General features: G+C 43.3%; 1 protein-coding gene and 1 long non-coding RNA gene across 4 annotated transcripts in view; both read right to left on the reverse strand.

The window, feature by feature from the left end:
• Positions 1–1,259: 1,259 nt before the first annotated feature.
• LOC131765452 (uncharacterized) overlaps positions 1,260–15,948 on the reverse strand; it is a 76,351-nt gene continuing 61,662 nt past the window's right edge. For 2 of the 3 annotated variants that reach the window (XR_010835461.1, XR_010835456.1), the window contains exon 7: positions 1,260–1,385. This is a non-coding gene — a long non-coding RNA (uncharacterized lncRNA). Of the gene's footprint in view, positions 1,386–3,526; positions 3,655–15,948 lie in introns of all 3 variants that reach the window. The other variant, XR_010835457.1, reaches the window with a different exon arrangement.
• Positions 12,481–15,232, reverse strand: LOC136792200 (stabilizer of axonemal microtubules 1-like; the record flags this gene model as incomplete). The annotated part of the gene is given in 2 exon segments (XM_067008279.1): positions 12,481–12,664; positions 15,150–15,232. Coding segments are annotated over 2 exon segments (267 nt in total), but the record flags the coding sequence as incomplete, so codon positions are not given.

Consider the following 15,948-nt stretch of genomic DNA (forward strand, 5'->3'; position numbering starts at 1 on the left):
ATGGTAGGTGTGTTTTGCCAGAAAACTCACATATTTGTGGGTGGAGTCAGTTGGAAGGCTGGAGAGATTTTTCAAAAGTCTGCGTAGGCCAAACACTGCAGGGACTTCCAAGGGGTGAAAAATAATATCTTGGGCGTTAGCAACTTTCCACTGCTTGTGAAGCCAAGGTGCAGCTCAGGAAACATGGCAAGTAACTAACTGACAATGACAGGGAGGGAGAGCCTTAGAGCTGAATGGCCGTGTCCTAGGATCCTGTCATTACGTGCACCTTTACTCTGGTACCGAGACCAGCCGTAAGGGCTCCTCCGGTTACCCTGGGCTCTCTGGCCTCGGCAAGACTCATCTTAGGTGGCTGCAGCTCCAGGTACCCCATTAGAACTAGGAAACCAGGCAAATACAGTTCCCCAGAGAATTAAATCAACGTACAGTAAATGACAGGCACATGCAAGGTCACCCTAACATAGTAGATCTTAATTTTGAGGAGTTTATAAGTCTCTCTGAGAAACTGATCAAAGCTATTCACACAGGCCCCCTGGCCCCCATAAAATGTACGTGTGTACAGCGTATAATATTAATCTCAGTTGGGGCATGCATGGGCCCGGGGTAAGACTTAAGAATCCATGGCTTAAAGAGACAGAATGGCCCTAGATTAAGACAACGTCAGACTGAAAATGGTATTTCTATTAAAGAAAGAATGAGTCAGTTAGAAAGAAGGTTTAGCTGCTATTGTTAAACAAAGCAGAAAGAGCCGCTGAGGCACAGACTGGTGATGCTCGCCCAAGGACAGTCCAGGACAGACAGTCTAGGCCACGGGACCCTGACATTCCCACTCTCCAACCTGGCCTTGCCTAGCACAGCCTTTGTCCAGCTGGAGGACACAGCTAATGATTTCCAACAAACCTCCTTGCTCCGACTCCACACTCACCAAGCAATCACCTGCTAGAAGCTGGCCTTTTGCGCAGATCTGCCCACCGGGACAGGGTGTCCTGGTCTTGCCAATATGAGCATGCCAGTGTACAGGGCAGGTCCTGTACATGTCCTCAGAGTCTTCAATGAGAATGATTAAACTGCATTCTGTTTTACACACTGGTCTCATGAGCTGGTGTCAGCTCACCCTTGAAAGACAGATACTCTGTTGGGTGCTGGAAAATCAGATTTTAAGCTTGTAGGGCTGTCTGAGCTACCAAAATGCCAGCTGGCAACTCGCGGCCACACTGGGCTGGCCTTGTGCTCTCCCACTGGAAATGACCACTCACCTTTTACAGGACATTGGATGGTCACGTTTGGTCGCTGGGGTGCTTCCACGATGCCTCCAATCACGACGGAGAGATGGCTGTGCTCCGGTCTGGTGATATTTCTTCCAATAGCCAAGATGACAGGTGCCTCTTAATTCAAAGGGAGCAGGAAACTATGTTAGGTTCAGGCTTTTGCTCTGAGTAAACCGTGCTGCATTTAGTAAGCTTTGCTGAGTTCTTTGAGAACAGGGGCGGAGTCCTGGCTCTCTCCGTATCCCTCGTGGTGCCCCATGGGGACTTGCACATCCACAGCCTGGGGGTGCTCAGGGGATGGATGGACAGATGGATGCATTCAAAGAGGTATCTACAAAGAGGCTTTGCAACAACCATATATAGACTGTGAGGATAGTTTTGTTTTATAACCGAAATTGAGGATAAAGTCCTCTTTGATACTTTGAAAAAGAAGGAATTCAGAAGTTCATGCAAACAAGACATGGCACGGCAGGACTAACATCTCTGCAGTGCAGCCTTGGATGAGTTAAAGCAGGACCAAAACACACGAGGGCTTGGGACCACCTGACTCTTTTCCTGGAAGCAAAATTTGAAACAAACCTGCATAACACTTGCATGGAAAAGATGAATAATAAAAACAAGGTCATAAAGAATCAGGAATTCATTCACAGACTTTTATTTTCCTGGATTTTAAGAACCATGTACTTTTACCAGATTCATTTATGAACCCACTCAGGAAACATACTTTGTGCCTGGGCTGGACAATGGGAATATGAAGTTGGAAAACAACCATTCTTGCCTTCAAGCAACTCATAGACTGGTGGAAGACACCATTACCACCATTACAGGGTGCTGGCTGTTGAGGTAGGGAAAGGTGCTGGTTGCCCAGGTGTCTCTCAGGAGCATATGGGGGTCAGGGAAGGCCACATTCCTCTACTGCAGAACTATTGCCATGGTTGGTTTCCCTCCTCCACCCCATTAGCAGGTAAGCTCTTGGAGGGAGAGGTCACATCGTATTTCTTTAATCTGTTTTATCACCAATGCATAGGATATGAAAGAATAACAACATTTTGGTGTTTGGTAACCATGTATTCTGTAGAAGAAAACTTGGGAATGACCATGTTTGGGTGATAAAATGTTCCATTTGCTCCTGGAGTGCTTGGGGCACTGAAATGCTATCCTGAGAATTGAAAAGATAGGAACTCTTGGGCTGGGAAAGGGCTGTCATTGTCCTATGTCCTCTGGCCCCTGAGGATCTTGCACCAGCTCTCCCATGAATCTGAGCTGTTCTCGGGTGGACTTACAGGGAAATCTGTGAGCTGCAAGAGAGACTTCCATTCTTCCCAGCAATTCCAGAACCTTGGAACTGAGGTTTTCTGGAAAAGAGCTGATGCTCACAGGAGAGAACAGTCCAGGAGGATCAAGGCACAGAAAATCAAGGCCTGAAGGCCCTACCTTGGGAATGCAGCCAGGAGAGGGACTTAGCATCAAGCCTTGCACATTCAAGGAGCTTTTAAAATCAACTGGCCCAACCTCCTCTATTTAGAGATGTGATGTACTGGCTACATCAATGCTTAGTTATCTATATGCTGGGTTGCAATCCCTGATATTTTCTTTCTCCTCACCTTAGTTTATTTGAGCCTTAGATACCAGAAACCACACAGCACAGAGTTGGAGGATAACTTTCTTATTTTAGTTTTAATCCCAGAACATGAGCCTGACACAAGGAAGCATTGCTTACAACTTTGCCACCTAAAAACGCTCCTTCATAAAAAAAGCACACTTTAATATTAAAGTGACTTTGTCTACATCCTGGGACAATTTACACTAACTTACAATGACAATTTCCTGAAAGTGTTTCTAAGGATTGGGGGGTATGCCATTGCGAGGTATACATCAACCTTTAAAGGATAATTACTCTCGTTCGCCGGCTGGTGGCGCTTTAAAAATGAAAACTCTATACTATCAACACTGCCGATTAAACCCTGTCTCATTAATTCCCAATTCTTAGAAAGCAAACTCTAGAGCAGCTGTTTTCCAAGTGTGGTCCTCAGGTCAGCAGCACTGGCATAACCTGGGGACATGTCAACTATGCACATTCTCAGACTCCATCCCAAGCCTGCTGTGTTGGAACCTCTGGAAATGGGGTCTAGAGATTTGTGTTTTAACCCCACCCCCCGGTGATTCTGCTGCATGAAGTGTGAAAACTGCTGCTCCAGAGTTTAATGTTCAAAACAAAACAAAACCCAGGCACTCCAGGTTTCAACAATGGGCATTACTTGCATACAGCACAGAAGAACTTTCCACATCCGAACTGAGATGATTAGCGACAGAACAGCCGTATATTCCTTGTTATTTCTTTGTAGGTTTCTGTATCTGTATTTCCCCCATTCCATCCACAATGACTCTGTAGAACAGTTAGAAAGAGGATGCGCTTGTGTAACACACTGAAACTGTTCTAGAACCACAGCAACTCACAGAGAATGAGACAGCAAAATGATTGACTTCGGGCTGGCAAGGATCCCAGATGATCTTGTCAAGCTTCCTGCCTATAAGCGGACAACTATATAGACTAGAGGAGGGTGGAAAAGTCCTTCGTCTTGGCTGAAACTCAGTGAAATGGTAGAGCTGGACAGTGCTTGGAGATCCAATCATCCTATCTCACTCTGCATGAGAACAGACTTTTCTGGATGGACTCAATGCTTAATCTACCACGTTTTAAAAAAGACAAACGAGCAAACCTTAATTTGCCAGATGTTAAGCCCTCATTTTCTGTCCCGATCCTTCTTAACAAAATGCAGGCGTGGACTTTTCATTTCAGGTTTTCACACTGGAAGTGGGTGGACCTTTAGTTACTGCTGCCCGACAATGGTTATTATCTCACTATCACGGTATGAAAAAGTCAGTGGAGGTTACAAAGCTCAAGCTGCATTATATTGGATTTTGATCATGCAGTTAAGCATCAGGACTACACTGTGTGAGTTCCTTATGGCTTCCCAATATTATACCTGCATGTAAATACCACTTGATATTCATAAACACCTGCATGTAAATACCACTTGGAGAATCAGAGTTGGTCAGGTGTATCCTCACAGGTGAGATAATTATTCAGGGAATGAGAAAGAGTACTTGTTCTGCTTTAATTTTAATTTTTTCTTAATGATTTGAAGTTGCTAATAGATTGTCTGGATCAGTGGTCCATATACTATTTTTTTCCCTGCCCCTTCGCTCTTTACAGATCTTAGCAATATGGACTGTTCTGACCACTAAATACTATATGTTTCTTCATGAACTGAACGGGGTCACTTCATTTCCTGTCGCTTCATGTTGCTCGCTCATCCTATGCTCCAGCCATAATGAACCTCTAACAGGTTCCAGGACATTCCATGATCTGTCATCACCCCGAGGTTTAGCATACATTGTTCACTTTATTTGGAATGCCCTTCCCCACTGCAGGCAAACTCTGACTTACCCACTGAGTCCTGGAGCAAATGTAATTCCCTCGGTAAAGCTTTCCCCAATACTCCTAGAGTTATCTTCTGCCCCCTCTGGGCTCCTTCTTTTCTGGTTCATATATTTTAGAAGATATTTATAAAATATCTTTTTATTCCCACCAGACTGTGATCTTGTCAACAGCAGGGACCAAGTCTTATTCACAGTTGTGCATTTTCTATGCTTAACACAGTGCCTTGTATACAGCAAGTTTTCAAAAACATTCAATGACTAAATGCATGAATGATTAGAACAGAACAGAATAATGGTAGAGAATAAATGTACTAGGAAGATGCAAGCTCTCCTGCAACCCACAAATGAAATAATCAACAGTGGGTAGAAATCAAAACTGCTCATTTGCCCAGAACAAAAACAGGAGTATGGCAGACCTAGCTATTACTAGGGCTACACTTGCACTGTCAAATCCCTATTAAGGAATAGTTAAGAACAAAAGTATAACTAATAACTCTACTTGACAAGTGTTTATACACTGAAATGTTTTCTTAAATTATTTCGTATGTACGTTTGTATGACTTAGCACTTCTCAGATGATTCCTTGGTTTTCTTGGCCTCAGTTTTACAGCACAGTGAGAAATCACTGAGATTAGAAATAGTCGAGCACATGTGAATCTTCCTGCCAGGCGGTGCCACCCAGTATCCAGCCTGGACCAGTCTGTGGACTGAAAGTTCTTTAAGGAATCTGATCTTGACCTTTGCTGCATAACCTTATTCTTAACTTGAAGTAACAGCAAGGCTGATTTTTTCACAGACATCATCCCTAGTGAATCCACCCACAGCCTTCCCTTCCTAGCTGAGATTTCTTACTCAGCTGGCGTCCAAACATACTCCACGCCCATGCTGTTTCCTCTTATTGGAGATAGGCTCTCAGAAACATAATTCCATTTCAGAATTACTTCAGTTGAAAAGATTTGTGAAATTCAGAAAAATATTCCTAAAAGTGAGAACCTTTGTTGCATAAAGGAATTTAAACAAAAAATTACTTAGGTAAATTTGAGAAAAAAATGGAAATAAAAATAGATCTTCTAAAAATTCCCTTAAAACATTAAAAACAAAAACTCGTATTAGCCATAGAGGATTGTTTCAATATCAAATGGAATTGGGACCAATTTTTATACAGTCAGGGGGCTCCATCCTTTCTTTCTCAATCGACACATCATCAAACGTGCCTCACAGTTTTACCCCTACCTATAAGCTGATGACTCCCAAAGTTGAATCTCCACTCCAGACCGCCCTTCAAATCCAAACCAACATATCCATCTTCCTACTAGACACCTCTATACAGATGTACAAGAGGTAAACTGAAGTTTAGTATGCCCCAACTGAATTCACCATCTTGCTCAGACTCATATTCCCCCCAAATAACACATCAACAAGAAAACACTATTTTGAATTTGGTGTCTCAGGTAAAGGTTTCACCCAGCTAATTTTCTCTCCCTCACTCCCTTCTCCCTGTTTCAAGTTGTTTTCCCATCCTGTCAATTTTACTTCCTAAATTTTAATTTTTGCGTTCTTGAGGCAAACATGGAATGAACAGCAACCTGATGAAATCATCAAAAATAAGAATAAGGAAATACAAGAAACAATAATGTAAAATAAGGTTCTATAGAGTCTATAGTGAGATCCGTATTCTTATTCTTGATATCTGTAATTAGTGTCTGTTTTTCTTCGTGGTCAGCGTGGTTAGGGTTATTCAACTTTATTATCTTTTAACAGATTCAGCTTTTGGTTTCATCGATTTTCTCATTGTTTTTCTGTTTACAGATTCATCGATTGCTGCTCTTCATTATTTCTTTCCTTCTACTTTGCTTTGGGTTTAATTTGCTCATTTTTCTAGTTTCATAAGATGGACCCTTAAGTTATTGATTTAAGACTGTCTTCTTTTCTAATGCAAACATTTAATGCTATAAATTTCCCTCTAAGCATTGCTTTAGATACATCCCACACATTTTAATATTGTATTTTTTCATTTTCATTACATAAATATTTAGGGCTTTGTGGGCCATACGGTCTGTGTTGCAACTACTCAGTTCTGACACTGTGGCATGAAAGCAGCCATAGATAATATGTAAATGAATGGCATTGCTGTGCTTCAATAAAATATTACTTTTTGTGCAATTTATAATTTGTATTTGAAAGCTGGATATTGTGTGTAGCACAGTTGGGACTGGGATAAATAGTATTTATGCCCAGAAGTGGATATACATCTTCATTTGCCAGGCCTTTAGTGAGGGGGGTTAAGTCAGCTCAATCAGTAGCTGAGCTAGGTTTGGCTTTTGTTTTTGCTAGGCTTACCTTCAGTGTACCATCAGCTTCAAATTCCTCTGGCATTATCTTGTGCTTTGGGGCGGGGGAGGGAGGGCTGGTTTTCTTAATTTCTGTGCCATCCTCAGCTTTAGGCATTCTCTTTGCACCTGCACCTCAGAGAATGTCTCTCTGTAACCTTGCTTCTCTCCAATGGTACACTGTTTTTGCTTGTTATTCAGTGCTCAGCAATCTGGTGGGTGTGTGTGTGGAGGGGGTGTTCCTCTGTTGTCCAGGTCCAGGCTCAATCTTTTTGTTTTTAATAAATTTATTTGTTTATTTTAGTTTTGGCTATGTTGGGTCTTTGCTGCGCACGGGCTTTAGTTTCGGCGAGCAGGGGCTACTCTTTGTTGCACCACGTGGGCTTCTCGCGGTGGCTTCTCTTGTTGCAGATCACTGGCTCTAGGCGCAAGGGTTAGAGTAGTAGTTGTGGCACGCGGGCTCAGGAGCTGTGGCTCACGGGCTCTAGAGCGCAGGCTCAGTAGCTGTGGCGCATGGGCTTAGTTGCTCTGCGGCATGTGGGATCTTCACGGACCAGGGCTCAAACCCATGTCCCTGCCTCGTCAGGCGGATTCTTAAGCACTGCGCCACCAGCGAAGCCCACCAGCCTCAATCTTAAGCAAACCTCGTGTCCCTGGGTCTCAGTGGTGGGGCTCTCTCAGTGTGTCTGTCCCTCTCCTTGATGTAGATCTCTAATGGTTGGGCCCAGGATAATTTCCTGTTCTTCCTTCAGGTTAGAGGTTTGCTGTTGTTTTTCACTTCCCCTGTGATCTCAGCTTTCTGAAGGACTCACGAATATTTACGATTTTGTATATTATCTGGCTGCTTACTGTTAGGTTGGAAATACTTTTATCTAGCCATCTATAACCCACTCAGAAATTAGAAATGCTCCAATTTTCTTTATGCTCTAGTTGTAAATTACACCTTAAATTCTACACATTTGATTTCTTTAACAGATATAAGGCTATTCTGGTTTTCCCTTCGTGAGTCAGTTTGGCCAATTGTATTTTTCAAGGCACTGCTCCATTTTAGAACAATTATCGGTATAAGTTTTCCATAATATCTTCCTATCTTTTTAATGTTTGAGTAATAAATCTTTGAGTTTTAAATTGTAATACGTATTTCATTTACTTTTAATGTAAGGATTGATGTCACTTCATTTATAAGTTGACTATATTGCTATTTGCTTTTGGTTGGTCCCATATTTTCTTTGTTCCCTTACCCCTTATTTCCTTCTTTTGGATTAAGAAAGGGTATGCTTATTATTGCATTTTCTCCATTAGCATTTTAATGATAACTTTCTGTATTTTTAGAATAAAGGGATCTTTTTCTCCTAGTCAAACTTAAATTGATGTTTTCACCACTTCTAAAACACTGGAAGGTTTCAACAGTTTAATTCCGTTTACATCCTTCTGCTTTTTGTGCTATTGTTATATTTTACTTCTATATTGTATAAAATCACCTAATATAATTATTGTGACTTTATTTGTATAAAACCACCTAATATAATTAATACCCTTTTACAATTACCCACTTATTTACCCCTTCTGTATGCTTCATTCCTTCCTGCATTTCATGCTTCTCTCGGGAATCATTTTCCTTCAATGTGAAGAACTTTAAGTACTTTTTGTAGTATGTATCTGCTACTAAGAAATTCTTTGCTTTTTTTCCCTAACAACGTCTTTGTTTTACATTATTTTGGAAGGATATTTTCACTACATATAAAATGCTGGGATTCACTGGGTTTGAAATTTCCTTTTAGTACTTTAAAATGTCATTGCATTAACTTCAGGCTTCCATAGTTTCTGGTGCAATACATTTCTAATTTTTCTTTTGTCAGTAATATGTAGTTTTTGCTCTTACAACTTTTAAGAATTTACTTGGTTCTCAGAAGTTTGACGACAGTTGCCAGACGTGGTTTTGTGTTTATTTTGGGGTTCATCGAGCTTCGTGACTCTGAAGCCTGATTCCTTCAACAATTTTGGAAGTTTCTTGACCATCACCTCTTTAAATATTTCCTGATTCTTCATAGGTCTCATAATGTTTTACTCTATGCCGAATGTCATGTATAAGAAAACCATAGAAACTAAAATCGATGTTATTTTGAACAGAAGACAGCTTGCTCTTTCCTATGTTATGCAGATAGGATATGGGGCAGGTCACCTTGATCCAGTCAGGAACTGAGTGCAGCTGGCATTCAGCGGCACCTTCAGTTAGACATAGTCTTCCTCTAGTTACAAGTTTCTCAAGGACAAGACCTGTGATGTGTTTGTGGTAGAGCCTTCATTCTAGTGGGACTTTCTCCCCTAAGCACCTGCTCCCAAGTGAGACTGTGGTGTATATCTGTGGGCTCTTCTAGCCCAGTCCTCTAGCCCACCATGCCCCCTAATCACTCAGCAGACATCCCGCAAGGAAAACCAGCCACACATCAGGGGTATTTACAGATTCCAGTTGGTCACATTGGCCTACGTGTCAGGTGCTCCACTGGTTTCCCATCCCCTAGGAGGGTCCCGCTGCTGATGCTACCCTAATCTTCAGCCTTGGCCTAGACCTGACAAATGCTCCCAGAGAAGTACACAGTTGGTCATCTCAGCTCATCTAGGAAGGGCACCCCTGTCTCTCTAATTTTAGTTCTTTGCTTCCATTAAAAAGAGATTTTTAAAAATTTACGTATTTTTTTAAGCTGTGTCAGTGGAAGTAATGGCTTTCTGCCATCTGCTATATCCTATCTGGTAGCAGAACTGAACAATTTTTACTGGCTACTAGAAAAATGTTAAGCTCCTCAGTCTGACAACCAAGACTTCACAATCTGATCTCAACCTACATTTTTAGAACTATACACCAATCTCTCAGATATTGAAATTCCCTGGTTCCCACCATGTTCACTGAACAACCCTAAATTATAGAAATCTGATGTATGAGTTCCTGGAAAGCAAGAACTTCTCTTTATTGATATTTTTATACTTAATGCCTAAGATTGTACCTTGAATATAGTGTACACATTCAGAACATAGAGAAAAGAACCTATTGAATTGACAAAGATCAAAAAAGCTGAGTCCAAATGAAGAGTTTAGGCTTAAAAAGGACTTTTTTGTCTTTCACACACTGAATAAATAGTCAATGCCTACTATGAGCTAGTAGGCATTGTAAAAGGTTTCTGGAAATAGAATGCTGAGATAAGAATAGACATAGTTCCTGCCTTCATGGAACAATGAAACTAATCTAATGATAAATAACAGGCAGATGCTTTGAGAACTTACATAGGGGACTTTTACCTAGCCTGCAAACTGGATGAGTGTCAGTGAAGCCTTCTTAGAGTGATAACTGAGTTGAGAGCTATAGGTTGAATATGCATTAATCAGGGTAAAGAGGCAGGAAAAATTCCTCACAGGTAACATAGTATCTTGGAAAGCTCTGTGACAAGAGAAGCCTGGTACTTCCAAGAAATAAAAATGTCCTATGAGATGTAACCGTAAGAGTGCAAAGGGCATTACAGTGAAAACAAGTCAGAAAAGAAAGCAGGGAGAAAACAATGAAGGGATTTTGGTAAACATTAAATATAATGGGAAAATATAACAGCAGTTTTAGCAGGGAGGTGACAGGATTAGATCTGCATTTTAAAAAGGTCATATTGCTCAACATCACTAAGTATTTAGAGAAATGCAAATCAAAACTACAATGAGGTACCACCTCACGCCAGTCAGAATGGCCACCATTAAAAAGTCTATGGGGCTTCCCTGGTGGCGGAGTGGTTGGGAGTCCGCCTGCCGATGCAGGGGACACGGGTTCGTGGCCCGGTCTGGGAAGATCCCACATGCCACGGAGTGGCTGGACTAGTGAGCCATGGCCGCTGAGCCTGCGCGTCCAGAGCCTGTGCTCCGCAATGGGAGAGGCCACAACAGTGAGAGGCCCGCGTACCACAAAAATAAAAAAGTCTATGAATAAAAAATGCTGGAGAGGGTGTGCAGAAAAGGGAAGCCTCCTACACTGTTGATGGGAATGTAAGTTGGTGCAGCCCTATGGAAAACAGTGTGGCAGTTCCTCAGAAAACTAAAAGTAGAATTACCATATGATCCAGCAATCCCACTCATGGGCATATATCCAGACAAAACTCTAATTCAGAAAGATACATGCACCCCTATGTTCATAGCAGCACTATTCACAGTAGCCAAATCATGGAAACAACCTAAATGTCCATCGACAGATGAATGGATAAAGAAGATGTGGTACACATATACAATGGAATACTACTCAGCCATAAAAAAGAACAAAATAATGCCATTTGCAGCAATATGGATGCAACCAGAGATTATCATACTAAGTGAAATAACACAGAAAGAGAAAGACAAATACTATGTGGTATCATTTATATGTGGAATCTAAAATATGGCACAAATGAACCTATCTACAGGACAGAAACAGATTGACAGACATGGAGAACAGACTTGTGTTTGTCACGGGGGGTGGGGGATGGGGGAGGGATGGACTGGGAGTTCGGGATTAGCAGATGTAAACTTCTTTTCTTTTTTTAAAAATTTATTTTGGATGCACCAGTTCTTAGCTGCAGCATGCAGTCTTCCCAGTTGTGGCATGTGAACACTGAGCTGCGGCATCTACGCGGGATCTAGTTTCCCGATGAGGGATGGAACCCGGGCCCCCTGCCTTGGGAGCACAGAGTCCTACCCACTGGACTACCAGAGAAGTCCCAACAGATGTAAACTATTTCATATAGGATGGATAAACAACAAGGTCCTACTGTATAGCATGGGGAACTATAGTTAATATCCTGTCAATAAACCATAATGGAAAAGAATATTAAAAAAAAGAATGTATGTGTATAACTGAGTCACTTTGCTGTACAGCATTGCAAATCAACGATACTTCAATAAAAAATAAAATAAAATAAAAAATAAATAGTACATAAAAAGGTCATCTTGGCTAAAGTTAGAAAACAGATCAGAGATGCAAAAGCTAGAGTAGATACAAACATAACCATTAGGAAGCTGCTGCATTCTTCTAGGTTCTGGTCACGACGGAAAGCAGATAAACACCAGAAATTTTAGCAGGTTAAGAAAAACAATCAATAGAACTTTTTATATATCCCCTTTCCTTCTCATTTTTCTCATTTAACTTAATTCACATCTTTATGTTTCCCTCAAGTTGTGACTCAACTAGTCTCTTGCTTCGTAGACTGGTTCAACTAAATCAACTAAATGGTTTAAAGAGTTAAAAACAAAAACACCTTATTAAAATCAGAAGAGTGGGACTGGGATTGACATATACACACTAATATGTATAAAATGGATAACTAATAAGAATCTTCTGTATAAAACATAAATTAAAAAAATTCAAAAAACAAAAACAAAAAAACCCAGAAGAGTGGGGAGAAAAATAGGTAAAGCAAACAGTTTCTTGATATTTACTTAAATGTTGTTATTCCTTCCATTTTACCACTATATGCTCAAAATTATTCCTTGGGCTTCAGACTCTGAGGTGGAAGAACACTGCCATACAGAGGATATTTTCCCAAACATTCAGCTGTGGGACAAGGCACGTCAGAATTTTCATAAATCCTTGTGGTTCCATGTGGGCAATGATGTCGCCTATGCAAACATAAATAACTTATCATAGTTTAACTCACATGAGCAATTGTATATACACATTGCAGAGAAAACGATGTTCTGAGATAGATGGTTGTTTTGACTGATATAGTGAAAGACACAGACATTTGAAAAGATTTAGTTACATAGTATGAAAAAAAAAGATTCAAACAGCAAGATGAAAAAGTAACAGATGCAGGTCAAAATTTCCCTGAAGGGGTCTCTTGACAATCTTGACCCTCCTAAAGAGAGGCAATGTATTGAAATATTAATGAGTTTCTTCTCCTTGTTTTTTTCCCCTCCTTTATTTCAAGCAGGTAGTCAGGTCCCTGATATTTCCTTCTTGCAGGACTTTTGGAAGGGCCGAGGATAAAAGCTGCCTGAAGTCAACACGTTCTCTTGTCTTTTTATTTATTTTTATTTTTATTTTTTATTTTTTTGCTGGTATGCGGACCTCTCACTGTTGTGGCTTCTCCCGTTGTGAGTACAGGCTCCGGACGCACAGGCTCATGGGCCCAGCCGCTCCGAGGCATGTGGGATCTTCCCGGACCGGGGAATGAACCGTGTCCCCTGCATCGGCAGGCGGATTCTCAACCACTGCGCCACCAGGAAAGCCCTCTCCTGTCTTTATAAAAACAATTCATGAAGAGATGAAATCAGATGTCCTTCTGGAAATGAGGTCCTAAGAGGAAACAGATGGTCCTGGACTGCAAAAGAGGGAAGAGGGGACGATTCCCCAGAGAGAGGAAGGAGGTAGAAGATGAGGGGGAGGGAGTTCTTAGAAGAGCGGGGGTCTTTGCCTCATTCTAACAGTGTTCCAGGAGGTGGCCAGACATCAAGAGTTGGCTAGGTGGAACCCTAGTGGCTCTCAGCTTTGCCAAGATTCTTGTACATCAAACATAAACTTCAGGGCTTCCCTGGTGGCGCAGTGGTTGAGAGTCTGCCTGCCGATGCAGGGGACAAGGGTTCGTGCCCCGGTCCGGGAAGATTCCACATGCCTCGGAGTGGCTAGGCCCTTGAGCCATGGCTGCTGAGTCTTCGCGTCTGGAGCCTGTGCTCCACAACAGGAGAGGCCACAGCAGTGACAGGACTGTGTACCGCAAAAAGAAAAACATAAACTTCAAAGCAGCAGTGGCACCACTCTTGAAGGGATTCTGCGAACTTCAGCAAGAGACATTTCAGTGGGAAGCATTACCAATGTTTAAAGCCCAGAGAAGATTCCTCTTGCATTGGCAATGCCTCTGCTCCCTGGATGTAAAATTTTACTGCTTGGAGAAAAGGTAGCCTCCAACATAATGAAGACTGAAATTTCCTGACAGCTGGATGGGAAAGGAACTTAGGTTGGATAGAAATTAATTTAAAGATTAGAAAAACAATCAATTTTCTTGCACATCAGGGTTTTCAGATATGAATCAAATCCTCAAAGGTTGACTTATCTTTTAATCTACATCCAATTAGTAATTAAAAACAACATTTATCATGAAACTACGGGGAAACTGCTTTCCATCACCATGTGAAGTGTTTTTCCTTTGGAGGGGATTACAGTATGACAGGATTGACATATTCATACTATTTATTTAGCAAATAGTCGTCTAATCCCTGGGTCAGCAAGGAAGCTGAGAAAGGAGATGACTGCTTACAGGTTAGGCAGGACTCACTGACCAATTCTGGGTTTCAGGAGACTACCTACTACCTTTTCAGTCCGTCAGATCCCAAAGGAAAGCACTTTGGATGGGACTGGGAACGGGAATATGGTCAGGCCGGGATGGAAAACTAGGAACAGAAGAAAGTGTAACATGGGTCGAAAACTCACAGGCTTGCACACCGTTCTACTCTCCTTCCGTTTCCTTTTATTTATTTTTTAAAAATTGTGTGGGCATAGGGGCTTCCCTGGTGGCGCAGTGGTTGAGAATCTGCCTGCCAATGCAGGGGACACGGGTTCGAGCCCTGGTCTCGGAGGATCCCACATGCCGCGGGCCAACTAGGCCCGTGAGCCACAACTGAGCCTGCGCGTCTAGAGCCCGTGCTCCGCAACGAGAGGCCGCGATAGTGAGAGGCCCACGCACCGCGATGAAGAGTGGCCCCCGCTTGCCGGCTACTAGAGAAAGCCCTCTCACAGAAACTAAGACCCAACACAGACAAAAATAAATAAAGTTTAAAAAAAATTTTGTGGTCATACACTCTCCCCGTCGGATCAGGTCTCCACACTTGGCAGCCTGACATCCAGCCGCTGCTACACAGGTGTATATCATCTGCCTGGCGCCATAGCATTCCAGTTTGCGCCCCTGGATAGGAGCCGACAAAGCAGAACTGCCTAACCCGCGGTAGCTGGCGGGTGCGCAGCGAGCATCTGCGGACCCGGGGATAAGTGGGACGTCGCTGGGCCCGCATCCTCCACCTTTGCAGGTCGGCTACTCTGAGGGCTCCGTTCCCCGAGACCCCAGCTCGCTTCCAAGCCCCGGAGGTCGCCACACCAGCCCTTTCTTACCTGCAGGAACAAATGTGACACACACACCAGGTCGTCATGCTCCTGGCTCCCGGGGTCAGCTCCACAGCTCCTCCGCACCCGCAGCTTCTGCAACTCCACCGCGCCGGCCTCAGTCCAGGCAACCGGCGGGGCTAGGCTATCGGACGAACCGTCTACTTTCGGAGGCGCCAGACGCGCGGGAGTGTGAAAGGTCGTGCGTCCTCAGCCCCGCCCCCGGCGCGCGGGCGTATGGTGGTCGCGGAGGTCTGGACGCCTGCGACGCGCATCGTGTGGCCGGGCGCCTGGATCCGAGACGGGTTGGGTGGGCGGCGGCAGCCGGTAAGTGCGGTCCCGCAAGCGTCCGGTCGTCCTCTTCCGCCAACTCCAGGCAGTGGCGGTCCTGGGTCGCCGCAGCGGCAGGGCGGGGACGGGGCTAGGGGCCAGCCCAGGCTGGGAGCGTTTGCCGTCCGAGCGTAGTGTCAGGGCCGGGCCGGCCGTTTCTCAGTGCGGACCCGGGATCCTCAAAGAAAAAGGGAGTGAGGATAAAGGGAATGTAGAGTTGAGGGTTTGTTTTTTCTTTGTTTCCCCAGTGTGGAAAGGAATGGAAGACGTTCAGTGCACCTGCACGTGACCCCAAAATTTAGTCGGGAAGCTGGGTGTTTCACCTCCAGTGAAAGCAAGTGGGAGTGATAGGAAAGGCTTGGAAAAAGATCGAGCAGGGGAAGAGAGAGATGTCGGCATCTTCTCTCCCTCCTGCATAAGACCCTTCCAGTATGTAATCGCTGACCTGGAGAAATAATGCTCGAGTACAGAGTACGGG

This window comes from Kogia breviceps, chromosome 11 (genome assembly GCF_026419965.1).
Source record: "Kogia breviceps isolate mKogBre1 chromosome 11, mKogBre1 haplotype 1, whole genome shotgun sequence".
In the NCBI taxonomy this organism is placed as follows: Eukaryota; Metazoa; Chordata; class Mammalia; order Artiodactyla; family Physeteridae; genus Kogia; species Kogia breviceps.